General features: G+C 40.3%; 1 protein-coding gene and 1 long non-coding RNA gene across 3 annotated transcripts in view; one reads left to right on the top strand and one right to left on the bottom strand.

The window, feature by feature from the left end:
- Positions 1 to 27,317, bottom strand: part of LOC127561150 (uncharacterized) — a 97,176-nt gene that overhangs the window by 39,229 nt on the left and 30,630 nt on the right. The window lies entirely within an intron of this gene.
- LEMD2 (LEM domain nuclear envelope protein 2) lies at positions 1,254 to 24,905 on the top strand. Of its 2 annotated transcripts, none has more exons than XM_051996410.1 (9): positions 1,254 to 1,958; positions 5,167 to 5,207; positions 9,466 to 9,541; positions 15,056 to 15,132; positions 16,422 to 16,501; positions 18,642 to 18,787; positions 19,933 to 20,034; positions 20,127 to 20,229; positions 23,132 to 24,905. In XM_051996410.1, the coding sequence occupies exons 1-9, from the start codon at positions 1,349 to 1,351 to the stop codon at positions 23,280 to 23,282; spliced, it is 1,386 nt and encodes a 461-aa protein (XP_051852370.1). In that variant the 5' UTR covers positions 1,254 to 1,348; the 3' UTR covers positions 23,283 to 24,905. The 2 variants fall into 2 exon arrangements, with proteins under 2 accessions (XP_051852370.1, XP_051852369.1); XM_051996409.1 differs by lacking the exon at positions 15,056 to 15,132 and adding an exon at positions 14,244 to 14,320.

Below are 27,317 nucleotides of genomic sequence, written 5' to 3'. Positions count from 1 at the left end.
ACTTGGTGAGAGAAATCACACCACATGGAAACAGCTAAGTCAGGAGAGAGTTGGAAGCCAACAAAAGAAGCCTGACCAGCGGTAAGACTATAATTTTCTCTGCAGTTGTGACCAGTGTTGGAGTCCCCTTGTGGTACACAAAATAGCAGGAACATAAAGCATCTATTCTAGCTGAGTGGAATGAAGAGGAAGGAGAACTGGATGGCAGGATTTTGATCCCAAAGGGGTCTTAAAAGGTCACCTAATCCTCATCTCTAATTTTATAGAGAATGCTCAAGGTTTGATTTAGAAGCAAAAAACCTTCATTTAAGTCTTTGCTTTACTACTTATTGATTGACTTGGGCAAGACACTGAATAGAATCAAAGGATCCTCTTTTTTTTTTTCCTTTGCTTGTTTGTGTTTTTTTATTGGTGAAATGAGAGGCGTTGCTGGAGGCTCTAAATCTTCGGTTCTATGAGTCCCAGAAGACAGATGCCCTTCCTAGGGCTGTGATGAGCCTCTCCAAAGCAAGAAAGTGCAGGATTTTCTCTGCAAAACCACGTGGGACAGGACCTGCCACATTGCGTAGCCACCTCTATGCCACGGTGGAAGGACCTTAGTGGCAGCTTTATCTTTGTATCCATACAAATATTTCTCAAATGATGGCTGACTGAATGGTTGGTTGGATTTGAAAGCTGACAACAGAAGCTGGTGAATCATCCTAACCTTTAGTTAGTACCTTTAGTTCCTTGGTAAGAGAAGTTTGGGTAAGGGGGAAGAGGGCAAGGGCTAATGAGCCAAGGTCCTCGGGCTCCCGGCAGGAAAGGGGGGTGGGATGCAGGCTGCACCCCAGCACACAATTCTGAACAGAGTTGGTCGCGAACAGTCCTGGACCTGAAACCCGAAGTCTCCGGCGCTGCCGCTTATGGGCTGTGTGGCCTTGGACAAGTTACTTGAACCTCTCTGAACCTATTTTCTCACGTGTACAAGTTGCTGGTTGGTCCAGGCCTAAATTCTTCGATCACGGTGTGGTAACGCTCCAAACTGAAATCTACGCTAGGGAAAGCGTCGCTGACCTCCCCAACATGGTAGTTCCTCCTTGTACCAGGGCGAGGACCTTCACAACATGGCAGCCACCTGTGACGAAACGCTCCTCGAATACCCAATTTACACTATTCCTTCTCAATATGGCGGCCCATCCCGCTAACCTTGTTAGGACCGCCCCCAACATGACGGCCGACCTTCCCAGCATGGCTGCCTCCGTGGGCCGCCCCGCCCCTCCCCGCCCGGGCCCGGCTCGGGCTCCAGCAGCTGCGGGAGCAGTTCCGGGGGTGGGCTCGCGGGTGCGGCGGCGGTGGCAGCACGGCTATGGCCGCGCGGTCGGACCTTGAGCTGCGGCGGGAGCTGCAGGCCCTGGGCTTCGAGCCTGGGCCCATCACCGACACCACCCGAGACGTCTACCTCAACAAACTGCAGCGGCTGCGAGGCGAGGCCCGGCAGCGCGCGAGGCCCGGAACGGGGCTGCTGCGGCCTGAGACGGCGCGCCCGGGCCTGGGCCTGGGGCCAGGGACTCGACTGGGAGTCGGGGCCGCTTCTGCCTCTTCCTCCTCACCCTGGGCCGGGAGCCGCCCAAGCATCCACCACTTAACCTCCGGGACCCGCAGCACTTCCTCTTGGCGCCCGATCCGGGAACGGGACAGCTCCGAGGAGGACGAGCCGCCTGCCCCGAGCCCCAGTCCTTGCCGCTGGTGGGCCCGGGCCCCGGCCCCGGCCCCGGCTTCGGTCTCGGCGCGCAGCCCAGCTGCGTACGGGGGCCCCCGACCTCGGTCCCGGTCCCGGCCCGAGGTGGGGCGGCGGCTGGAGCGCTGGCTTTCGCGCCTTCTGTGCTGGGCTAGCCTGGCGCTTTTGCTCGTCTTCCTGGGCATCCTGTGGGTGAAGATGGGGGGGCCTGCCCGAGCACAGGAGGCGGAGGAGAACAGTACGTGGCCACCCTACCCTGGCCGATCGGGGAGGAAGTCCCTTTCTTTCCCCCTCCCTCCAGCCACCAGGGCAAAGAGCTTCCCGTCCAGCCTCTCCTTCCCTTCCTTTTCAGTGATTGATTGTGGATTATAGATTTGGTGCAGGAGGGACCCTGAGACTGTTAAGCAACCAATCCCCCTCATTTGACAAATAAGGAAACTGAGTCCAAGGAAGGAAGGCACTTTAGTTGGGGCGGGGGGGAGAGGAGGGTTGGAGTCCGAGGGCCACAGGCCTCCGCCTGTCTAGGCCACTTGCTCCACCTGAGAGCCTGGGACAACCACTTCACTGCCCGAGTCTTGTTTCCTCACTGTCAAAGGGAAAGTTCAAACTAGGGGGACCTTCTAAGGGCCCTTCCTGCAACAGATCTATAAACTTATGAGGTAAGTGACTTAATCAAAGTCACACTGAGCTGGCATCTGAACCTGGGTTCTCAGACTCCAAATCCAGCAGTTTCCATTACAGGTTGTTCTTAGAACCTTAGAACTGGAAGGAACCTTTGAAGCCTTGTTCAACTCTTATTTTACACATTAGAAATCTGACCCAGAGTTTCTCATCTCTCCTGATTCTATCTGACCCTGCCCCACCCCAGGTACCTATCTCCCCTATACTAACAACTAGAGAGGCCAGGGGAAGTGTGTCCCTTTTTCTCTCCAGGCCTGTAACTCCACACATCACTTTTTTCCCTCCACCTATTAAGAGAAAGAAGACAGCTTTCCTCATTTTCAGTCATTTAAATTCTCAACCTCCTACTCCCAATTCTTGTACCCAGGGCTCCAATAACCAGCCAGCTCCAGAGAGGGTGCAAGAAAAATTGTAGTTCTCAGAAATAATTTCTGCCCCCAGTTCTTAATTCTGAGCTCATAGAACTCTCGTCATTCTACTCTCTACCAACTGCTGGGGAGGAAAAAGGAGGAAAAAAACCATCTATAATTCTCATTGATCCAAACTTTCACTTTCATAGATCTCTGCTTCCCAGCTCTCTGTCATCAGCTACTGTAGAAAAGATTAGGAGATTCATAATTTATCTTCTCTCCTTATCTATGGGGCTCTCAACTACCCAGTTTTTCTTGATTGACATCTTTCTAGCTGTTGTTGACAGAAAAAAAAAAATTATTAGTAATTTTTACCCTAATTCCTACCTCTAGGCTTTTAAGGCTTTTTTCTTTCTTTCCTGTACTCATCTTCCTCAGTTCTAAACTTTCCAGGCCTGGTCTCTTCTGCAGAGGCTCCTAAAGTAGCTAGGGGATTAGGAAAACTAGTTCTAGTAATAGAATGTGAAATTCTGTTACTAAGTGGAATATAAGGTTTTTTGTAGTAAGAACTTTTCATTATCCCCAGTCTTTTAATTCTCCATCTCTCGAATACCCCCACTTCCTATTCAGTGAAGAGTCCTCCCTAACAACAAGTTGCCCAATCCCTAATCTATTCTCCCTCTAGTAATCACAAGTATGGTGTTGGTTGCCTCATATTGGCAGCCTCAGGCTGCTGTCTCCTTACCATCTCTTCCCAATGAGGTGGTCAGAGGCTCATTCTTAGGGCCATATTACTAACTCAGCTCAATCACTTCGGTGTTCCTGGGATGTTAATATCTGCCTCAAATCAAGAGTGCATTAGAATCATCAGATACTAGAATTAAATGGGCCCTAAAGGTCATCTATTCCTATCTTCTTGCTTTATAGAAGAGAAAACACCCAGGTGTGAGGAGTGATTTTTCCAAGGTCACACAGCTAGCCTGTGGCGAGTGTGAAATATATGGAATTATGGAAGAAGCATATAGATTTGAATTCTGGCTTCTACATTTACTAGTCATGTGACTGGGCAAGTCATTTTCTTTTCTCATCCTCTATCTGTAAAGTGGGGATAAATATACTGTCTCAGTTTTTTGTGAGCAATGCATTTTATAAATTAAATTGTATATAACAATGTGAGTTAACAGTTAAAATTACAATAATTGACTACTGTTATATCTTTTCCCCACTCTCATCCCTTTTTAAAATTCTAATTCTGTGAATCAGAAAAAATTTCCAGTTATACTTTGTTTCATACTTGTATATAATTCTATATACCCAAAAGCAGTTTATTTTCCCTTCGTTGAACTGTTTCTGATTGCCAAGAAAATTTTGGCCTTTATCATATGTGATGCCCTGTTGGAGTATTTTCACCTAGATTCAAACTTAAGGAGGTCATGTAGATTTGGGTATTTCTTCCACAAAATGAATAGAGCATTTGTATGTTTTTTCACAGAGAAATTTGGTATGTTTCTCTCTGGAGTTTAGTCTTAAAAGGAAATGACATTGTACATATTTTTCCTTATAAATTTAAGTTTGAAGTGACATAAATAATTTACCAATTTTTAATGTTCTCTGCAGAGAATGATAATTAATTCTACTTGATTAATATTGACTATGTCCAGAAACAAGGTTAGACCATCTTTCCTATTTTATGAGAAGCTTAAGAAATTCCTCAAATAAACTTTTAAAAAATTCTAATTGTCTCTTAACTGTTGCCATAAATTAATATTTGGGTATCCATTCAAGTTGGTAGTTCACCCTGATTTAAAAAAAAAAAAAATTAATGGAAGGCGTTTGCTCTAAAAGCATACCCAGAAATTCACATTTGTAGATTGGAATATACTAATTGGGTAGAACTAGCAGTGGAATGACCTGTCAAGAGAATTGAAGCTGACCCAAGTTCAATTGATTCTTTGTATCTTGGTTTCCCTGTATTCTGTAAATTTAGTGGTTTGAAATCCAACATCTAAGGTAAAGTTTCCCTACTTGTATAATGAGGGGATTGGAATTTACCTTCTAGAACTGAGAGGCTTGTGTTATAAATAGTTATACACAATGCCAAGAAGTACTCTTAGCAGAGATGCCCTTTGAACATGAGGAAGGTTTCAGACCTATTAACCTTGATGAAAAAAATTTGTAAATAAAGGGTACAAAATAACAGGCCTATTATAACTGAAGCCCTACTAGCTAATGTGTAAGGGTATATTTGGCTTTGAGTGTTTAAAACCATATCTAACCTGGAAAGTGTGTTGCTTGGTGTCTCCCTAGGGCCAGTCAGGTTCTGCTTGCCTGGAGTCTGAGGAGGAGGCCTTGCCTTACTTCTTTTCCCAATTGGCCACCCTTTTAACCCTTCTTCTGTTTCTTTTTTGGTCTTAGTGAAGTTGTTGCCGGTGGATTGTGAGAGAAAAACAGATGCGGTAAGTTTGTTTTCTAGCTTTTTTTTTATTCCTCCTGAGGATGCAGCCCTCTCTAGAGAAATAAATTTTCCCAGAAAAAAGATCATAGGATCATTTTCAGGGAGTATTTTCAGTAATATAACCAAAAAACTAAATAGTAGTCTGTAATGTTCATGTCAGACTCAATTGTAGCTATGTAGGAGAATCTGAAATACAGGAAATTGAGCCTCTAAAGATCTTAACACCTGTCTTGTTAGAAAAGCTTTTCCATCAATTGCAACATCAGGAACTTTGTTCTGCTTGTTTCTAAATTGATTTCTGGGAAATATGGTGGGTTGTTTGCAAAGGACCTATAGACACCTCTCAGACTCAGAGGGAACAGAATTGCTGTTTTTAACCTTCAAAAAGCCTGCTTTCCAGTTCAGCATCTGTCCCATTCCCAATAGAGTCTCAAGAGGACTCTGGAGTCTTAAAATATGCCTTGATTTTAGGTATTGTGCATAGTATTTTCTCAGCTGTAGCTTCAATGGAATTAGCCCTCTTAATCTGCTTCAGATTTGTTTATGAAGTGCCAATATGCCCTACAAATAATATTTGGGGACGGCAAGTAACTACATCCATTTATGACTCATGAAAACAGCATTAAAGAGTAGAAGTGATGTTCTGGTCTTGGCAATTGTCTGGGGAAGATACAAGGTAATAAATTTTCAGATCATAAATTCTACCAGAAGAAGCTTTCATGCTGCCAGAGGGCATGACTTACTAGTCTAATTATTAAGTATGTAATGCCCAAGTATCCTAGAATACCAGTTCATATCTCCAGCAGCTAGGACTTTGGAAAAAAAGATACAATAGGTGATACTTTTGAATTGCAGTGCATTTGGTTCTATGTTAGCCCTTTTAATGAAAAAAACTAGATTTCAACTCACTTGTGTCATTTCTGCCTAGATTTGAACTGTGTAGTATTTAGTGTATTGTAGAAGGGAAGTATGATATACAAGAAGAAAAAAAGTCTTTATTCTCATCTCATTTATTTTTAAGTTGGAAAGTTTCCTGAATTATTCCTTTTTCCTCTCTACTTCCATATTTATAAAATGCTACATTGCTATTGTATAAGCTACCTCTAAATATCTCTAAAATTAGATCTCTTTGAAAGGAAAAGTTGGGGGGGGGAATGAAGTCCCCTGAAAAATAAGATTTGTTATACACCATATTGTATATTGTAAATATTGTTATATACCAATATATTGTATGTTGTAAAATCCAGGTTTTATATGAAATACTGATTTTAGATTGTAGAGTGTAATAAATTCATAACTATAAAGTATTTCCCCTCCCCTCTGATATAGAAAGTGTATGGCTCTGACTTTAAAAAGTAGCATAGACTATAAGATCTAATTAGAGGATTCTGATACAAAAGCTGGTTTAATAGTTAGTACTGGGAGAGTAGAATTTATTTTAACTACTACTAGACTGTCCTCAGAAGAGTGGCAGTTATCCTGACTAACTGTGTAAACTTTGGGTGAGGTATTTCCTATCTTAGTTTATCTGTAAAGTAAGAAAGTTGGATTAAAATAGCCATAAAGACAATCTTTAAAAAAAAAAAAAAAAAAAAAAAGACTGGTTAATTTTATCCATTCCTCCTGATTCTCTAAATTTATGTTTTTACATAAAGCCTATTATTAAGCATCACTTCCATTGGCTTTATTTTTTTCTCTATCCATTAGCTTCTTTACTATTAGTTATAAATAAGTCTTGACTTCTTCCATTCTTAAAGAAATTTTTTACTAGATCCTACCATCCCTATTTTTCCCTTCACAGAAAACTTCTAATCAAAACAGTCCACCCTTACTGCCCCTACTTCCTCACCTCTCACTCACTTTTCAAACCCTTGTAATCTGGCTTTCAGTACTATCACTTAATTGAAACTGTAATCTTCAAAGTCTTGATTGCTAAATCGGTAGCCTATTCCCCCACTTTCATCTTTCTTCAACCAATCAATCAATAAGAGTAAATTAAGCCCCTACTATGTGCCAGACATCGTGCTAGATGCAAAGGATACAAAGACAGAAATGATATGTCTTCAAGGAGTTTACATTCTAATGGGGGAAAATATTTACAAAATATATACCAACTAAATAATTAAGTACTTGTTTTCAAGGGGGGCTGCTAGCTTCCAGGTGAGGAAATGGGGTTGGACAAGGATCAGAAAAGGCTTCATGCAGGAGGTAGCACTTAATTTGAACTTTAAGAAAAACAGAGAATTCATTTCAAGAATTGTAAAATGGAAGTGGTAAGGGAGGATGTTCTGGTTATGAGAGACAATCTGTTCTGAGGTACAAATATACAGTGTTTGCCACTATTGATTCCTCCTTCTCTCTCTTGGATCTTCTCTTCTCCCTAAGTTTCCTTGAAACTACTCCCTTTTTGGCTTACTCCCAATCTGTCAGCTTCTTCTCAATCTTATTTGTTGGGTCATTATCCTGTCTTCTCTCCACTTTTACACTTTCCATCATTTCTCATGGATTCAACATTCATCCAACTCTGCAGGTGATGCCCACAATTTTTTTGCCTGCACTCTAGCCTGGCATCACCAGTTATGGTGGATATCTCCATTTAGATGTTCCAAAGGCATCTCAAACTCAACATGTTCGAAACATCCTTCCACTAAACCTATCCCCCCATTTTGTCATAAATACCCCATTTTGTCAAAAGTAACATTCAAGTCACTCAGATTCATAACATTGGAGTTATTCTTAACTTGCCTCTCCTCCTTTACACTTCATATACATAATTGCCCAGTACTAGTTCCTCCAAGACATCTCATGTAGCCATCACTTTGTCTTTACTTACACGGTTATCACACTAATTTATTTAGTTCACAGTCCCTTGAATTACCAAAGCAGTATCTTAAAAGTTTTCCCTTAATAATCCATTCTCTACATGGCTTCCAAAATAGTCTTCCAAAAACTTGTTTGATTTTATGATATGAAGCTTCTATGGCTCCATTACCTGGAGTGATAAAATATCCATCCCTCTATTTGGCATTTAAAACAATTCACAATCATATAGTCTCTGCTTGCCATTCTCTTGTGATATTTTACTCTACAGTATTTTGCAAAGGCTGTCACCTTGCTTTGAATGTCTTCCCTTTTCACCTCTTGCTTTTGGGAATCCTTTGCTTCCTCCAGAGTTTAGCTTAATTGCCATTGGGATATCATACACCCAGAAATTATTTGGTGTTTATTACTTAACTGTGTGCATGTAACTCTACTAATTTGAATACAAGTTCCATAAGGACAATGACTGCTTTTTTTAGGAGTGTGGAGGGACACAAGCTATGTTTTTAATGTTTGTTAAAATGTTTTGAATTGTAAAATTCCAGAAATTTTGTATCATTAAGGAAACAAGCCTTGGATTAAACATTGGTTCCAGATGATCCGTAATGTGGAAAATCTATATGTAGATAATAGAGATAATAGAATTTGTCACAAAAATGAAATATCAAAGTCTATGGAATGTTGTCATACCCAAACCTCACAGAATACATCATTTAACAGTCTTGGAACCATGTTATATTATAATCCTTTCAAATTAGTATTCTAATAAGGCCCTGTAGTCTATGTTGTTGATTAAAATGAGATCCATACCGTTTACACTTTGAGTTTAGCTATTCAATTTTTCCCTTGAGGTAAACAATTTGTGTTCCCTATACATTGTCTGATACTCTTGGCTACTGCTCAGTCGAACACCAGGGTTAAAGAATGGATAGAGAAAACCTTTAGTTACCTATAAACTTATCAGATACACAACTGACTAATCTTTGTAAGGCTTTTTATCAATTAGTGAATAAATAATGAGTGCCTAGCATCATAGGATTTAGAGAGCTGTAAAGAGCCTTAGCAATCATAGGCTAGTCCCCTTATTTCATAAATGAAGAAAATGAGATCCAAAGAAATTGTGATTTGCCTTAGGTCACTTTCCCCTGCTATAGGTCTAATTACATAGGACTTAGTGAAGTAGGGTTTGGGAACAGATGTTTCAGGCAGAATGCTCATTCATTCAACATCTATGTAGTGCCTACCACATGCAGCGCATTCTGCTAGGTGCTTTTGGGAGACAAGATCAAACAGCATCAGTTTCTCCCATGAAACTAGCATTGTGCTAAGCACTTGAATAGGGATCTAGTAAGTGTCTCAGGAGATGGGTTTGTGGCACAAAATGTACAAATAGAAGCAGTTATTTTGTTATCAATTATATTGTTTCTCTGTATCCTCAGTTCTGCCAGGTTGAACAAAAAAAAGTTTTGCTGGAGGTACTACATGAATTATATAACTTCTTGGCCATACAAGCGGGTAAGTATGTGTATAATATAGTATCTCAGGGGAAGGATCCTTGTCATTTTTCACTTCTTTTTTTTCAATTCAGTAAACATTTATTAAGCACTTATTATATGCCAGGCACTGTACTAAGGGGTAGGGATACCAAAAAGGCAAAAGATACAGTCCTTGCCCTTTAGGAGTTTATAGTCCAGTGAGGGAGACAACATGCAAAGACAAAGCAAACTATATACAGGATAAATAGGAACTAATCAGTAGAAGGAAGGCACTGGGATTAAAAGGGGTTGGGGAAGGTTTCCTTGAAGAAGTGAGATTTTAGTTGGGACTTAAAAAAAGCCAGGGATATATGTAGTTGGAGCAGAGGAAAAAGAACATTTCAAGCATGGGGGACAGCCAGAAAGAATGATCAGAGTGTATCTTGTATGTGGAATAGCCAGGATGCCAGTGTTCACTTGATCGAAGAACATGTACTGGGAAGTAAGTTGTAAGGTGATTGGATAGGTAAAAGAGAACTCTGTTACTATGGGCTTTGAATGCTGAACAGAGCATTTTTAATTTGTTCATAGAGGCAATAGGAAGCTGCTGGAGTTTATTGAGTAAAAAGGATAATATGATCAGAACTTCATTTTATGAAAATCACTTAATTGCTGAATGGAAGATGGATTGAAGCAGGAGAGAGATATGAAGGAGGGAGACCCTTCAGTAGGCTGTTGCAATAGTCTAAGTGTGAAGTGATGAGGACCTGCTCTTCTACATTGTCAGAGCCTAGTACAGAACCTTTAATAGAGTAGGCATTTAATAATTGTTTGCAGTTAAATTAAACAGTTGTAAGAACACAGGTGTGCAAAAGGATCCCCCAGACCAAGAAAAAGCAAACTTACTGGCTAATAGCTAGACTACTGCCATATAGTAGAAATTCTAGCATGAAATACTATGAAAATATTTCACCTTTTCTTTTCTTCCTTACCATTCAAGCACATCTTTTTTTAATCTTAGATTTAGGCAGAAAGTCTTTACCCCTTGTTATTTTCTTTTTAAAACCCCGGAAACCATTGTGCACAACTATGACTCAAAATAGAAATTGTGCCTTTGATTTATTTGCCTTTAGTTTTAGATGGTTCTTGTGCTTGTATTTCTTTTTTCTTTTCTTTTTTTTTTTACTTTTTTTTTTAAATATAGTTTTTTTATTGACAAAACATATACATGGGTAATTTTTCAACATTTACTCTTGCAAACACTTATGTTCCAACTTTTCTCTCCTTTCCTCCACTCCCTCCCCAGGGAGATCCAAAGAAATTGTGATTTGGATGGCAGGCAGTCCCATACATGTTAAACATGTTAAAGTATGTTAAATACAATATATGTATATATATTTATAGTTATCCTGTTGCATAAGAAAAATCAGATTTGGAAAGAAGGTAAAAATAACCTGGGAAGAAAAATAAAAATGCAAGCAAACAACAACAGAAAGAGTGCAAATGTTATGTTGTGGTCCACACTCAAATTTCTAGTGTTCTTTTGCTGGGTGTAGCTGTTTCTGTTCATCACTGACCAATTGGAACTGTTTTGAATCCTCTCATTGCTGAAGATGGCCACTTCCATCAGAATTGATCCTCATGTAGTATTATTGTTGCCGTGTATAATGATCTCCTGGTTCTGCTCATTTCACTTAGCATCAGTTCATGTAGGTCTCTCCAAGCCTCTGTGTATTCATCCTGCTGGTCATTTCTTATAGAATAATAATATTCCATAACATTCATATACCACAACTTATTCAGCCATTCGCCAATTGATGGGCAGCCATTCAATTTCCAGTTTCTAGCCACTATGATAAGGGCTGCCACAAACTTTTTTTGTGATGTATTTCGAAGGAGGCTTGGACACAGGGCCTTGGCTCTACTGTGCTGTGGCCCAGATTATTCCCTAGACAATCTATTAATTCAAGCAGAATAGCCTTTTTTTTTAGAAAGTGACTCATAGTGTGCATTATAGGCTGAGGATAGTTCAGGACCAGCCAGCTCACACAGGAGGACCAGATGCTGCTATGTTCACAGATGGTGTTTCAAGCAGAAATTACTGCATCATTGTGGAGACAGCTTTCACATTGTTGGCAGTGGCAGGAATTAGCAAGGGGAGAAGGAGAATGTGAAGGGACATGGATCGATAATGTGAACCTTGACCCAGAGTTTTTATACACCTATGTCCCATGGAGGTACACCTTATTCTTCATCACACCAGCCCCATGCAGGGGCTGGCCATCAAGCCAGAATCCCTCATTCAGTTATATCCTTGTAGCTTACAGGCATTATGAGGACATTATTGTCCATTTCTACCTGAGTCAGCCCCTTCCTGACTGGGAGACTTAATCTTTCACTGACTTTATTTCTTTATCTATAAAATGGAATTAATAGTCCTTGCTCCTTTTTCCCTCAGGTGTTCTGGTAGGGTAGGGAAATTTTAACTGAGAAAGTACTTTTGAGCTCTTTGGAGGAGAGACCCTGAATCTGTTCATAAGGATTTATTTCCCATAGTTGTCTTTTCTCACCTCTCACTGACTTTGACTCACTTGTAAGCTGGCCTCTAGCCCCACTACTCAGGTGAAACAGGTCTCTCCAAAGTTACTAATAATCTCTTAATTGTTAAGTATATTCTCTTTACAACAATAGTAGGCATTTGTGCTTAGGATTTTAATCTAGTCCTTTATGAATTCATAAATTCATATGAATTCATAATTTATAAAGGAATTAACTTATAATTTATGGACATATATAATGTGCTTGAAAAGTTATCTTAAAAGGTAGCTAAGGGTGCAGTGGATAGAGCACCAGTCCTGAAGTCAGGAGGACCTGAGTTCAAATGTGGCCTCAGACAATTAATACTTCCTGGCTGTGTGACCCTGGGCAAGTCACTTAATCCTAATTGCCTCAGCAAAAAAAAAAAAAAAAAAAAAATTATCTTAAATCTGGACTATAACTATCAGGGGCTCTCATCCCTAGTATACAGTATAATAGCCTATATCATCCACTCATCAGGTGGGGGCTTTTACTTGGTCTAGTAGTACTTAGTCTGAGGTATTTCATGTCTTCAAATATATTTGAAAATTTGTTCCAAAGCTTGCACTGAGGATTTGACTCCAAATTATGAAGGGATTTGGTTAGAGAGGGATCCACTCTGATGCCCCATACCATCTTTCTTAGCTATACACCAGGCCCTGGATAGGGCTATTCTCCTAGATGAACTGATCTAGGCCTGTTAAAGCTGGTTCTGATATCCCAGAGTTTCACATCATTATAGATTGGAGTTCCCAGTTTAATTTCCACGACACCACCCTCAGTTCTACACAGCTTCCTCTATCTGATCTGATCAAGCCCAAAATGATAAGAACTAATCTGTCCTCCTGGGCCAATCAAGAACCAATGAATTATCCATTGTTTGCTCCCTACCATGTTCTTACCACTGTGATTGATATGGTTTGGGGAGTAGAGGGAAATGGAATAAAAGACAGTATCTGTCCTCAAGAACTTAACAGTAAAAAAATATAGTCAAGAAATCATTAATTCAATTCAATTAAGCATTTGGGGCAGCTAGAGGGCACATTGGATAGATTGTCAAGCCTGGAGTCAGAAAGATCTGAGTTCAAATGTGGCCTCAGACACTAAGTATGTAACACTGGGAAAGTCTCTTCTTACCCTGTTTGCCTGAATTTTCTCCTCTGTAAAATGAGCTGTAGAAGGAAATGGCAAACCATTCCAATATCTTTGCCAAAGAAAATCCCAAATGGGATCATAAAAAGTCAGACACAACTGAAAAAAATGACTGAACAACAACAACAATAAAACAAGCATTTATTTGAATATATACAAGGTACTGTATTGGAGAGACAAAAATGAAAAACAACATAGTTCTTCCCCTCAAGGAGCTTTAAAATCTAATAATAATATAATTAAATGGAGAAACAAGATTTTACTTCAGAAACAAAGAACAGTGATGTATATGCTCAGGTACTATGTGAGTGGCAGACTATTAGTAAGATATAGCAGGAGTTTAGAAAAAGTACTGGGATGGAGAGGGAAAATTTCATGGGTGGAATTCAAGCTGAGTCTTGAAGGATTTAATTAGGCTGAGAAGACTATCTCCACCAGGATTACCCCATACCCCTCAGGACTGACTACCTATAACTGACCAGTATCTCCAGGTGCTTAACAGCATTCCCAACACTCCACCCACTATACACTGAGACGTTTTTATGCTTCTCACCCTGGGGAAGACCAAAATGAGTGCCATTATTCCAGATTGCCTACCTTGTGTCATGATTTTTAAATCTCTACAGTAGAGTTCCACAGCCTTGCTGCCTTTTTTTTCCTCCCAAACTATGTTTATTTATAGTACAGTTTCCGTGTTGTCTGAAGCTATTCATCTGATCTTTTTAAAGATCAATTGAAAACAAACCTTGGTATTGTGCAGCTTTTAGTCTTTTAATGCAAATAACCAAACTACTTTGCAGATCAGGTTTTAATGATCTGGAATTGATCCAAACTAAGTGGCTTTTGATCTTGCTGTGGGGACTGAAGATGCCCTAGCAGAAGGTGGGAGGCAGCAGCTTGGCCATATGATCCTTATTAGAGTGGACGGCTTGGTTCTTCTGCATTTGGAATCCTGTTTCAGAGTCATTTGTGTTCACCTTTTCTCTGGATTTGAATGTTGTTTTTTTCCCTAGGTAATTTTGAATGTGGAAATCCAGAGAATCTAAAAAGTAAATGCATTCCTGTTATTGAAGCACAGGAATACATTGCAGTAAGTAGAATGGAATGTCAATCCATTATTGTGACATCTCACTGATTCTTATTGATCGGGTCTAATTGATGTGGGTCTTTTCCCCTTCTTGTTGTATGACTTTATTTATTTTGAAAAGCTGTGTCTCATAGATAATCTCTAAGTCTGTCTTAGAATAGTTGAAGAGGGGGTTCCCTAGATTCTCAGGGCTGGAGCTTCCTGATACTACCTTCCTTTTCTGGAGCCCTTTATGGTTACCTCCATTACTGCATCTGAGCCTTACTTTAGCCATAGAGGTAGAGGGTGTGCCATTTTATAGATAAGGTGGCTGAGGCTCCAAGATATTCAGCAACTTGCCCTACATTCACTTAAGCTGCAGAGTCAGCCCTCAAATCTGCATCTTTTGACTCCAGGTCCAGTGAATTTTTCATTGTAGTACAGTCTTTCATCTATGTTTACCAGCCTAAAATCTGTCCTATTTATTGGTATTCTCTTGCTTATTGTTTAGCTAGTGGCTTTATTTCTTCGCTTTTCCCACAACTACCTAAGTGACATTTATAGTTGATTGCTCCAGACTAAGTGGCTTTTGATCTTGCTGTGGGGACTGAAGATGCCCTAGCAGAAGGTGGGAGGCAGCAGCTTGGCCATATGATCCTTATTAGAGTGGACGGCTTGGTTCTTCTGCATTTGGAATCCTGTTTCAGAGTCATTTGTGTTCACCTTTTCTCTGGATTTGAATGTTGTTTTTTTCCCTAGGTAATTTTGAATGTGGAAATCCAGAGAATCTAAAAAGTAAATGCATTCCTGTTATTGAAGCACAGGAATACATTGCAGTAAGTAGAATGGAATGTCAATCCATTATTGTGACATCTCACTGATTCTTATTGATCGGGTCTAATTGATGTGGGTTTTTTCCCCTTCTTGTTGTATGACTTTATTTATTTTGAAAAGCTGTGTCTCATAGATAATCTCTAAGTCTGTCTTAGAATAGTTGAAGAGGGGGTTCCCTAGATTCTCAGGGCTGGAGCTTCCTGATACTACCTTCCTTTTCTGGAGCCCTTTATGGTTACCTCCATTACTGCATCTGAGCCTTACTTTAGCCATAGAGGTAGAGGGTGTGCCATTTTATAGATAAGGTGGCTGAGGCTCCAAGATATTCAGCAACTTGCCCTACATTCACTTAAGCTGCAGAGTCAGCCCTCAAATCTGCATCTTTTGACTCCAGGTCCAGTGAATTTTTCATTGTAGTACAGTCTTTCATCTATGTTTACCAGCCTAAAATCTGTCCTATTTATTGGTATTCTCTTGCTTATTGTTTAGCTAGTGGCTTTATTTCTTCGCTTTTCCCACAACTACCTAAGTGACATTTATAGTTGATTGCTCCAGAGTTTCCTAATGGTGAATTTGCTTTCAAAATGACTAATAAAATGGGAAACCTGAATAGTGTGAAAAGAGCTCTGAGTTCAGGAGTCAAGAGATCTGAGTTTAGATACTGACTCTGCTACTAAGTAGCAATGTAATCTTTGACAAATCAGTTGTCTTTTCTGGGCCTCAGTTTCCTCATTTATAAACGTTTTATCCAAGATTTTCAGTCATATTTCTTAGGATCTTATGTCTTTTGTTGGAAGAGACTTCAGAAATTATCTAGTCTTAACCTCATATCTTTAGAAGAAACTTAAACCACAAAAGTGGAAATAACTTATCCAAGATCACACAGCAAGCTGGTGGCAAAGACAGGAATATGATTCAGAGCTCCTGGTTCTCTGTACATAGTTCTTTCTACTATAAAATAAGACTTCTGCCCTTCTCACCTCCCATCTCCACAAAATTGATGCTTTGACCTAATATCCCAGGTCTTACAAAGATTATATTCTTTACTTTTTTCAGATCACTGACATTTTGCTTGTGTGCTTCTGCATCCCATCTTCTAGTTACAGCCTTGTCTGTGGGCTTCAGCAATGTGAAACTTTCCTTTCTGCCAATTTGCTGTACATTTAGTGGAACAGGTCTTCAGAGGCATATAGACAGAGAGCTAGTTTCTTTACCAGGCAACAGAATAATGTTTGTTCCAGCCAGTCCACCCAAATGCAGAACTAATCTTCTTATGGACCCTTCCCCACAGAATGTAACCGGCAGTTCACCAGCAAGGTTTGAAGCTGCATTGACCTGGATACTGAACAGTAACAAGGATGTAGGAATCTGGTGAGTTGAGTGTCAGCTCAAGGTGGAGATGATAGGATTTAGAATTGGAAGGGACCATAGTAATCCCTGATTACCACATTATTTTTTAGATGCAGAAATTGAGTCCCAGGAAGGGAAATAACTTGGCCAAGATGTCAAAATTCTCACCTGTCTCGTGAAATTTGGCATATATTTTATGAATCAGAATTTAGAGATTATGAATGTCGATTCCCAAGCCAAGCAGATGTGACTTTGGCTTGAGGCTAAAAAGGAAAGGGATAATAAAATGAAAGAGCAGCAGGAAGAAAAAGTATTTAGAATGAAACATAAAATTTCTGAGTTTTAGGGCATGTACCTAATACTCTGCTTGGAACAGATAGATCGGTTTGTGTTCTCTTAATTCTTTAGCCTTGCCATTCTATTTCTTGCCTGAATGTATAGTTCCTTCAACTGGTGGTGAAATAATTCTGTGCATGCTTATTTAATTTTCAGTTTCACAAGCATTGAGCACTTGCTGTGTACAGAATACTGCTAGGCCCTGGAGGAGAAAGATACAAAGTTCTGATAAGACATGGTCCTTGGCCTTGGGAGCTTAAAGTATGATAAGTGATCAGGTGGAAATTATAGGGATGCCTGTTTTGAATCATATGAAGAAAAACTTCCTAACAGTCATCAATACCATCCAATGATAGAATGGGTTGCCTGATAATAGGATGACTTTACCCTTAACTGAGCCTGGACCACTTACTAGAAATGGCATAGGGGTCTTCTGCTTTAGGTAGGCATAAGTTCTCCCTATCCCCAGGCCTAAAATTTCCTGGTCCCTCTGAGGCCCAGGATTTGGTACTGACCAGCAATGCTATCCTGCTTTCATTATTAACCTACATCAATCACAGTAAGAACCTTCCTTTTCACCTTCTATGAAATGCCTAGTTTGGACATTGAGAACAGGAGGAGAGACACTAGTGGATTGTGTTTGACAGTTCTGAACATTTCTCCTGCTGAGAAACAATCATCATGTAAACACTTTCCATTTTATATTGTACGCCAAGATCTCTGAGCAGGATACAATTTTCTGATAGTAAAACACTCTAGGGTTTTCTGCTTTTGTAATCTGACTGAATTAATAATTCCATCAGCAGTGTATCCAGTGGTGGTCCCTGGGGCAGCTTAGCTGAATGTTTCATGACTGAATACATGATGCGATGAAAAATGCGTTAACTTTAAAAAAAAAAAAAAAAAAAAGCCTGGCTGGTGGGTGGGTTTGGGATGGGGGGAGGGGGCGGCGTGTGTGTGGGTGTATGGGTGGGTGTGGGTGTGGGTGTGTATGTACACTCACATGCTAGAAAAAGCAGCACAACATCAGGATTTTGTCCTTCACTCTAGCAAGGTAGATTCAATTGTGAAAACATTAGCTACTTCGTATCTGAGGCTTCTGATCAGGAAGTGGATGACCGGGAATATAAAGTAGATTATAGTAAATTAGGCCACAGTATATAATTTCTATACAGGGTGGACCTCTTTTATGTAAAGTTAGGCTACTTGTCCCCTAACTTATCTGAAGAAAATACAGGTGTCCACTTGTGTCTTCACTCCTATTCCACCCTAATACCTTTTACAGCTCTTCATAGCAAGCCTTCCCATTCTCTGTGCAGCTTGTCTGGACACCAGTTTTTGGGAGAATCTACCAGTTTCTGTGTCATCCCATGGGCTCAGTTCATCTCCCAAGCTCTTTATACTTAAACAGTTTATGTGCCTACTATTTATGGAGAAAGTATGTGACCTCCAAAATTCCATCTTTAAATTCTTGCCATGCAATTGCAGAGTAGTGGTTCAGTAAACATTTCCATTTCTTTATGCTGAGAGGTGGGAATCCAATTTAAAGTTTAATCTTGTGCACGCTGAGAGGCGCTGTCAAAGGGCCTGCAGAGAAAGACGTCACTTTAGCAGCAGGGGAGGCAAGTCTGATGCCTTCTTTAAAGCTTTAGTCTTCCTAAATAGCGAAGGTGGGAAATTTCTAGAAAGGGCCACCATGAAGATGCCAACAATGTTTTATAAAAAAGCATGTCCCTACTTTTTTTCCTTTCTCTTCTTTCAAGTTCCTGTTTTCTGTTCCATTTGCATTTGAATGCCTTTGATTGTACCTTATATCCTATTTCAGGTTGAAAGGGGATGACCTTTCTGAGTCAGTGACAAATGTGGACAAGGTGGTTTGCCTGGAATCTGCCCATCCCCGGATGGGCTTGGGCTGCCGGCTCAGTCGGGCTCTGCTGACAGCCATTACCACTGTACTCCTTTTTTTCTGGGGTAAGCAGCTCATATTCATCTCTGCCCATCCATAATGCTTCCCTCCCCCAATCAGCTTTAAATATGAATGATGAGCTTCAGAAATTCCATCCCATTCTCTATAATGGGCACAAGTTCTAACAAATAAATAGAGCAGATGAACGTGTTAATGATGACAATATTGGGGAAATGTTCTTGGTTCAGGTTGAAGCATTGTAAGGGTCCCCAAAAGTGAGACTAGGTCCTGACCAGGTAGCTAGTGGTCTAGTACTTCCTTTTTAGATACCATGAATGTCTAACTCATCCTTTTAAGCTCAGTACAAATGCCCCCTCCTCTTGAAAGCTTTTTCTGACCTTCCTAGTCCTAGTGATTCCTAACACTTTGTTCTTCACTTTTCTAATGCTTTTATCCTTTAAAACTGTGTATTGTAATGTAGATTTTTGTGTCTTGATCCCACCGTCACTAGATCTTAAGTTCCTTGACAAAGATTATGCCACTTAAAAAATTTATCTTACAGTATGTAGCACAGGGTTCTCCCTTAGAAGATGCCTAATTTTTTTTTTTAATTGGTGTGGTAAATGTAAAATGCTTTCTCAAAGGAGACAGGGCTCATTTTGGTGTTAAAGGACTTCAGTCCTAGAAAAATGTAAATATTTCTTGGAGAATAAGACAAATTAAAGAAATCCTCAAAAAAGAGGGAAGAACAGGTGTTGATTAGTTAAAAACTTGGCCACTGTATCTCTAAATATCTGTGGTTCTCATCAAGCAAAGGCTTTGGGTTGATGGAGTTCAAAAAACCAAACCACAAACAACTGGCTTGCCAGCTTCAGGACTGCAGTTACAGTTCTGAAAATGAGCTTTTTTGCATGTGCATTGTGAGAACAAGACTATTGGACTTCTGTTGATCTCTTCGATGGTGCCAGAGTATCTGGAAATCACTAAGAGTATCTGGAAATCACTGTCATCGGTCTTCTGACAGGAAGGACCTGTATAGAGAGAACACAGTGAACCTGGATAGAATCTCAACTTCTGTATTCAAGAACTCTTTTGCTATAACAGCTGGAAGAGTTGTAATGGGCTTGTTTCCTTATGTCTGAGATTATGTCTTTCTCCTGAGCAGGCCATCAATAAATACCAGACTATCTGAGCTATCTGTTTCTTCTAGGTCTGGCTTTTTTATGGGGTCTTCTAATTCTTCTGAAATATCGGTGGCGGAAATTAGAGGAAGAAGAACAAGCCATGTATGAGATGGTGAAGAAAATTATAGGTGACAACCATATTATATAAGTTCTTGTTACAAGGAAGATTTTAGCAACTTAATACGTCCTTGTCTTAAGCTGTCACTTTTTGTCATTGCAGCTGTGGTTCAGGATCATTATGTTGATTGGGAGCAGGACATGGAACGCTATCCATATGTAGGCATCCTTCACGTGCGGGACACACTAATTCCACCTCAGAGCCGGTGAGTTGAGTCCCTCTCCATTATTGGAGATGGGATGCTACACTTTCTACACTTTGTGTAGATGACAGCCAAGTGATCTTCACTAGTCTCATGTGAGCTGAGGATCCTTTGGCTTCTGGGCATTAAAGGTACTTTATTAAACAGTCTGCTTCTTCTGTCACACATCTACAGAAATCTCTAATCTTTACAAGAGAATTAGTCAGATGAAAGGGGAAAAATGCATAACTATAACTTCTCTGTGGGTTATAGCCAACTCTTATTTATCTTTAGGTGGATGATGTATAGCGTGGATATTGCTTTTAATATTTTTGTGACTTGTTTCTGTCATATTTAAGCATCTCCTTTATAGCTATGTGACTATCTGTAGCTCAGCAGAAAATGAAAGAGGAGGAGCACAGTATAATACCACAAATACTTAATACCTACTGTGTGTAGAACTGTGCATTAGGTATTCACAAGAAACAAAATCTAAATGAAAAGTCATCCCTATTCTCGTGGAGTTTAGTGTAGTAGGGAGATCATACACAGGCACAGACAATGATAAAGATTGAAGGTATTTTAGAAACCATGGAGTCTAAACTCTCCCCCATTTTATGTATGAGGAATCTGAGGCATAAGGAAATTAAATTACTTGCACAGGTTCACACAGCTAGTAAGTATCTGAGGTAGATTCTGAGGTCAGAAAATTCTTTTTGATTCAGATTTCACGGCTCTATTACACCATGACATCTCCTCTAAAGCACAGCTATGAGCTTTAAACACAAAGATTTTAGATTAAGTCTCATGCGCTACCATTTCAGCTAATCAGGCAATACATTAGATAAAAATATTAGAGATTTACAAAACAAAGTGCTGTAAGAGGTCTTGGGGGAAAGGATGGGAGCAAAAGATTATTACAAACTCGAGAAATTAGGGAAGAATTCTTGGAGGAGATGCCCATATAGTTAATTTGAGGTTCCCATGATGTAATATAGACAGCAAACAGATTCAGATCAGAATAGCAAAGCATTTTAGAATAGTACTTTGCCATCAATGTAAAAAGGTAACTTGTCAACAGCATGAAGTTGGGGAGCAGGATGAGGAGACTGACTATCTTTCTAACTCCCAGAGTCACCATAGTTTTTAGCAGGTGGATTCAGATTTGGTGTAAGATGTAGCTCAGACATTATTTAAATATGAATACAAAATTATATTCCAAAGCCAAATAGAAAGTATTTTCTGATTACCTAAATATATTACAACTTCATGGAAGATAAAATCCAAAGCTGAATAAGAATTCTTGATGGCCAGAAAGTGAATTGAAAATGACTATGTGCAGATTCTTGGGGAAGCATCGAGGATCTTTATTATCCTTTAGTAGTAGTATTTTGTTTGTTTATTTGATATGTTTCTGCTCAATCATTTAACCTCTTTGATCATGTTCCAAGTCATGAAGTAGGTTCAGGCCACACTGTGGAAACATAACTATTTGTTAGTTAAAATGTCAGCCCTGCTTGGATATGCTTGGCTCTCCCCATGCAGTACCTTTCGAAGGCCTATTTATGAAAGATTGAGAGAGATTTGAGGAGCTTGTTTAGGGATAAAAAGCAGTGGAAGCTGATTAAAGTAGCCTAGTTCAATCCAGACTTGTTCATTACTGGTTAACAGACAGCCAGGAGGAGGAAGGGGAGGATGAGAAACCAGGTATTTGGCCTTTAGATTCATTGTGAATCCTGTCACAGCTCAGACCATGCTGTCTTGACTCCCCGGGGGACAAAAGTGATGGTCTTAAATGCTGACACTTCAAGCAGTTGCCCTCATGCTTGGGAGCTGTCATTGTAAGGCTGTCGAGTAAGTCAATAGAGGTTTGGTCCCGCGTGAAATAGGTATCTTTTTCCAGAGGCTAGCCAAACATTTGCTACTTTTCTCATTTGGTCTCTTAGAGAGTCAGATGAGGAAAGCTGCAGGTCCGTTGTCTGCTTCCTTAGCACACAGGAGACTCTTCCTGGGATTAAGTCCCAACATTGCCTCCTGATTCCTGAGCCACTCCAGGAAAATGATCCCATTTTCTCATTTCCCTATAAAGTAGAGGTAATGTACCTTACTGTCCTTGCCTTCATACAACACACATGCACACAGGAGGCAATAGGAATGATGTCTACAAAGCTGAGAACAGTGCTGTGTAAATACATACTGTTATTCATTGAACTGAAAGGGTAAAAATAATCTTCCTACCTGGCTGCCTTGAAATCTGCCCACCCACATCCAAAGTGGAGTAGTGTAGAGATGGATGTCAGAAGGGACAAGGGTGGCCAGTAAGAGTCCAGTGGTGTGGAGGACTCAGTGCTCTGAAGTGTCCTCGACTCAAGAGGAAGGACTCAGGTGGTGTTTGTTCCAAAGACTGGACAGCCTCTTTTTGCTTCCATGGTATGAGACTGCTTGTCAATCAGACCAATGGTCACTTCTTAATTAGCTCACATGAGAAATTAAACTACAGCTAGCCTTGGTATCCATGCTAAACTAGAGGATCAGCTTGAACCACTGATATCTGGAAGAGTCCAAAAATCTCAGCATGCTTGCTCCTTTCTTGGAGGGAGAGGAGGCTGATGTGAACTTACTCATCTGCCTTAGGAGCTGTTCAGCTGTTCATAGCACAGCCTTTAGAGCAGGAGGACTTGAAGATTTGTTTTCTTCCTAGTCCCAGCCTAAGGCACATCTCCACAGGGCGGGAGACCTATTTTGTGCTGAATACTTTCCTCTCTTTCCCAACAAACTGCATTCTGCTTTCCCTTGGTTTGCTCGTTTGTTTGAAGGGCATTGTGGGCAGGTGGGTTTCTTTCCATGCTGTGCTGTCCAATTATTGGAGTGCAGCAAATGGGTCTTCTTCATCTGCCTAAGACACACTGATCTCTTCTTGTTCCAGGAGGCGCATGAAGCGGGTCTGGGACAGAGCAGTGGAATTTCTGGCATCCAACGAATCCCGGATTCAGACAGAGTCACACAGGGTGGCTGGAGAAGACATGCTGGTGTGGAGATGGACTAAGCCCTCTTATTTTTCTGACTCTGAACGCTAACCTCCCCAGAGGCAGGGTCAGACATTCTTGTTTCAGCCTGTCCTTGGGGACAGTTTCCACCTTAGGACTAACAGAGAGGGGTTCACAGATCTTCTGGTGCTGAATTCATACTCATGCCTTGACCTCCCGATTTCTTCTCTTACCCATGCATTGCTCCCATTTCTGAAGGTCACGCCAAGAAATTTTTGAAAAGTTTAGCTTGTGAGAACTATCTAGATTTGCCTTGAGGATTGGGGAGGAAATAAGTTGGGTCATAAAGTTCATCCTTGGTGTTTTTTTTTTTTTCCAGCAAGTACACCCCTCCTCCCTTTCCTGTTCAGAATCCCTCTTCTAATAGGAAGTACAAAGGGCTTTGTTTCTCACAAAAAAGGTGGAGGCCCCATAGCCATATATGCTGCTTGAGATTCAGTGAAATGCAATCAGTACCTTCTCCCAGCAGCATGGCCAGCACCTGCTGTGGCTGATTTGGTGGTGCAATCTTGAAGAAATGTTTCCTGGGGTTGGGTCATATAGTGGCAGCTAATGAGGGTTACATTGAGGCCTTAGGAACTGAAGATAGCTGCACAGGTATGTGGACATGAAAAGAAAAAAAGAGTCTGCTTCGGGAAGAAAAGAGTTCAGGAAAACTGAAGTGCACATGGGAAGACCTATTGTAGTGATGAATAGCCTGCCCTACCTAGATCAGGGCATCTGTGAGTTTGGTGGGTCCCTGGGACATGGTCTGTGGTTTATCTGTGAGTGTGGGGTGCCAGTCATTGCCCCCTGATTCTGCAACAGATCTATAGGTAATTAATGGGGAAGCAAATGCTTAGGTAGTGGAACTCAACAGATTTTTAATTTTTGTACTGTTTTCATCACAAAGTCAGCCTTTTTAAGGTGGTGGTGTTTAACCCGTGGTAGTTCTTACTAGAAATAGTCATTTTTGGTTGGACTGACAATTTCACCAGCATCATCTCTGTACTGTAACGGGAATCCTCATTCTGAGGAATGACTGAGGCCATACCTGGGGTGTTTCCTGTGTTGTTAAACCACGATAATCAGTCCCCAAGGCTATGTCTCATAGAGTGACTTCTTCCACACACGTTGCACATCCTATCCACAACCTACAATATCTTCCAATGAGGCTTCAGCACTTCCTCCCCCTGCTGGCCAAATAATAGAGTTGCAGGGCTTTCACCTCATAATTCTGAAACTGCAGAACTTCATTACCTACCTCCTGCTGGCTCATCAACTCAAATCAGAACAGAGAAGAACGTCTCCAGAAACAGACTGTGGGAGGTCTTATTAGTCAAGTAGGAAAGATCCCACGCTAACTTGAATCTTATCTCCATATGTTTTCATCTGTGGCAGGAGTGGGGTATCTGAACAAAAGCAAACTCAACAACTATCTCAGAAAGATACTAACCATCTCTTTCTGATGTTTTTTTAATAAATTCCAGTATCCCATATTTTAGCAATACTATTTCCTCTGATGTTTGTATGATCCATGGTGCCTGTAATCTTAAACTCCAGCTCAATTGTCTAGAAATACCTTTATAATCAGGCTTCAAATGAACTTCATTATTGGTGGCTAAATTGCTAGAAGAATAGCACTATTTATTAAAAACTAATTTGTTTCTTTAACACTGTTTTGAATGTTGACCAAAGCAATTTACTTGAAATGGAGGTGTAAAAACTTTTAATTACCACAATTTCAATGAAAGTCAGAGGAGTGCAAAACAAGGCCTAAATGTCATTAGAACAGCATTTACAAGGCCGGGGTTCTAATCTTGCCAGTGTCGATAGTTATGTATCTGAACAAGAAATTCCCCTCTGGTCTCTAAAATTTGGAGGGGTTGAATCAAAATGCCCTCAGCTATTTAAATCTCCCTCTTCCCAAGTCAAATTACACCAAGTTGAAGCTACAATCTTGTTGCCAAGAAGAACTATTCCACGAGCTACACACCAAAATAGGAGGCACTTCCAGATCTAATATCAGAAGATAAGACCTGATATTGATACTGTCTCAGTAAAGTAATTAAGTGGGTGAGGGTGAGATTAGCTTGTTGGGAAGATAACTTACCCTAGGAGAAGGGCTTCTCAAGTCATATGCCCTCTTTTTTTTTCCCCCCTTTGGCCTTGGGATCCCCAAGGAATTAGGCAAATAGTGCTTGCCTAGGTATACTGCACCAAGTCCTAGTATAAATTAGGTAACATGTCTGCAGACTTCTAAGTCATATCTGATTATAAGATCAGAGATCCCTTAAACTTCCAGATCATTATTACCACCACCCTGTCTTATAGATGAGGAAACTGAGGCCCAGAGTAGCTTGCCCAAAGTCACATAGTATAAAGCAGGGCTAGAATACAAGCCAATATCTTCAAATGTCCAAATCCAGTGCCCAGTCCCCAACACCACACTGTTCAAACGTGGAATAACACTGATTCCATCATCATGAAGGAAGGACACTGGTACCATCAAGCTTTTGGGTAGATTATATGTGTCCCCTTGAACTCAGTGCCTACCTTAATGAAACAGTGAAAGTCTGTGGAACTAATGAGTGAATTAGCCTAACAATTTCACAAAAGATTTCTTGGCTCAGAATTTTTTAAGGTGTTTTATTTTTTTCCCCTCTGCTTTAGAACATGCCAAAGTCAGAGAATTCCAGAATGTGAGAGTTAGGAGGTACTCTAGGGGCCATCTGATTTTGAATATACTTAATGCCATCACAATATCCTAAGAACAAGTGGTGGCTCAGTCTCTAAATGGATACTGAGGAGGAGGGAACCCATTACCTCTGGAGAAAGCCCATCCCACTAGTGAATAAGTCCTTGTGAACAAGTTTTATTTTCTAACTTCCACCTATTGTTCCTCATTCTGCCTGCAAGAATCAAAAAAGTTTGGTCCTTCAAATATCTGATGATAACTATCATACTTCCCTTGAATCTTTTTTGGACAAAATTTCCTTTAATTCATTCAACTTTTGTTCATATGCATGAACTTAAGATCTTTCTCCATGCTGGTTGCCCTCTTATTAATATCTTTTGGTGCCTAGAACCACTATAGTGGTTCAGGGCAGGTCCTAGGAAGCCACAGGTCAGTGACCATTACCTGTCCCTCTCAGGCAGCTACACTTCTCAATGAACTTGCAATGCACTAAAACTCCCAGATCTTTTTTCACAACTACTGTTTAAACATGTATCTTCCATTTACTTAGGAAGTTGATTTTTTTTTTTTTTTTTTTTGGTACTCGAATGTCAGCTCTGACATTTATACCTATTGAAATTAAGCTAGCTTGTCTAGCTCCTGAATCCTGACTGTCCATCCAAGTTAACCTTCCTAAATTTGTTATCTGCAAATTTGATGAGCATAAGCTTATACAAGTCATTGATGAAGATGTTAAATGGCTCATAACCAAGTACCAAACCCTAGGCACTCCACTGGAGACTTCCTGTTGCTATTTTAAACATTGTTGACCACTCTGAGTCCATCATGCAACCAGTTCTGAATCCATCTGCATTTTGTATTTCTTTGGATTCAGAGACAGCCCTTCCCTATCTTCTGGATCAGTTCAGGAAAATTAATGAATTTTACCTTTAAAGAAAGTTCTTTTATGTACCTGTTATTCTAATATATGTAGTTAACCTCCAACTGGAAAACAGATTAGGAAGAGTCAGATCTTTATCTGACTGAGCCTAATGTGGCTTAGAGTAATCATTTGTTTAGAAGAATCACAGAATCTTCAGTTGAAAGAGATCTCAATGGCTATCTAATCCACACTAAACTGGTACAGAAATCTACTGTACAATATACCCAATACATGGTTATCCTGGCTTTATCTTGAATGCTTCAAATGAAGGCAGCCCCACTACTCCCAAGCTGACTGATTCCACATTTAGATAGCTCTAATTGTTAGTAAGTTTTTCATTATATGAAACAGAAATTTATTCTTTTTATACTCTCCTCCCTTTGGCTCCTAGTCTTGTTCTCTGAGGCCAAGCAAAACAAATCTAATAACTTGTTCTACGTGACATCCCTACAATTATGAGAAGAAA

Source organism: Antechinus flavipes, chromosome 4 (assembly GCF_016432865.1).
Source record: "Antechinus flavipes isolate AdamAnt ecotype Samford, QLD, Australia chromosome 4, AdamAnt_v2, whole genome shotgun sequence".
NCBI lineage: Eukaryota > Metazoa > Chordata > Mammalia > Dasyuromorphia > Dasyuridae > Antechinus > Antechinus flavipes.
This window is presented reverse-complemented; position numbering and strand designations above follow the sequence as displayed.

Coding starts and splice junctions, on each gene's coding strand:
- LEMD2 (XM_051996410.1), top strand. CDS start 1,349: ATGGCCGCGCGGTCGGACCTTGAGCTGCGGCGGGAGCTGCAGGCCCTG. Junction 1,959..5,166: donor ACAGGAGGCGGAGGAGAACA/GTACGTGGCCAC, acceptor TTTTGGTCTTAG/TGAAGTTGTTGCCGGTGGAT. Junction 9,542..15,055: donor CTTCTTGGCCATACAAGCGG/GTAAGTATGTGT, acceptor TTTTTTCCCTAG/GTAATTTTGAATGTGGAAAT.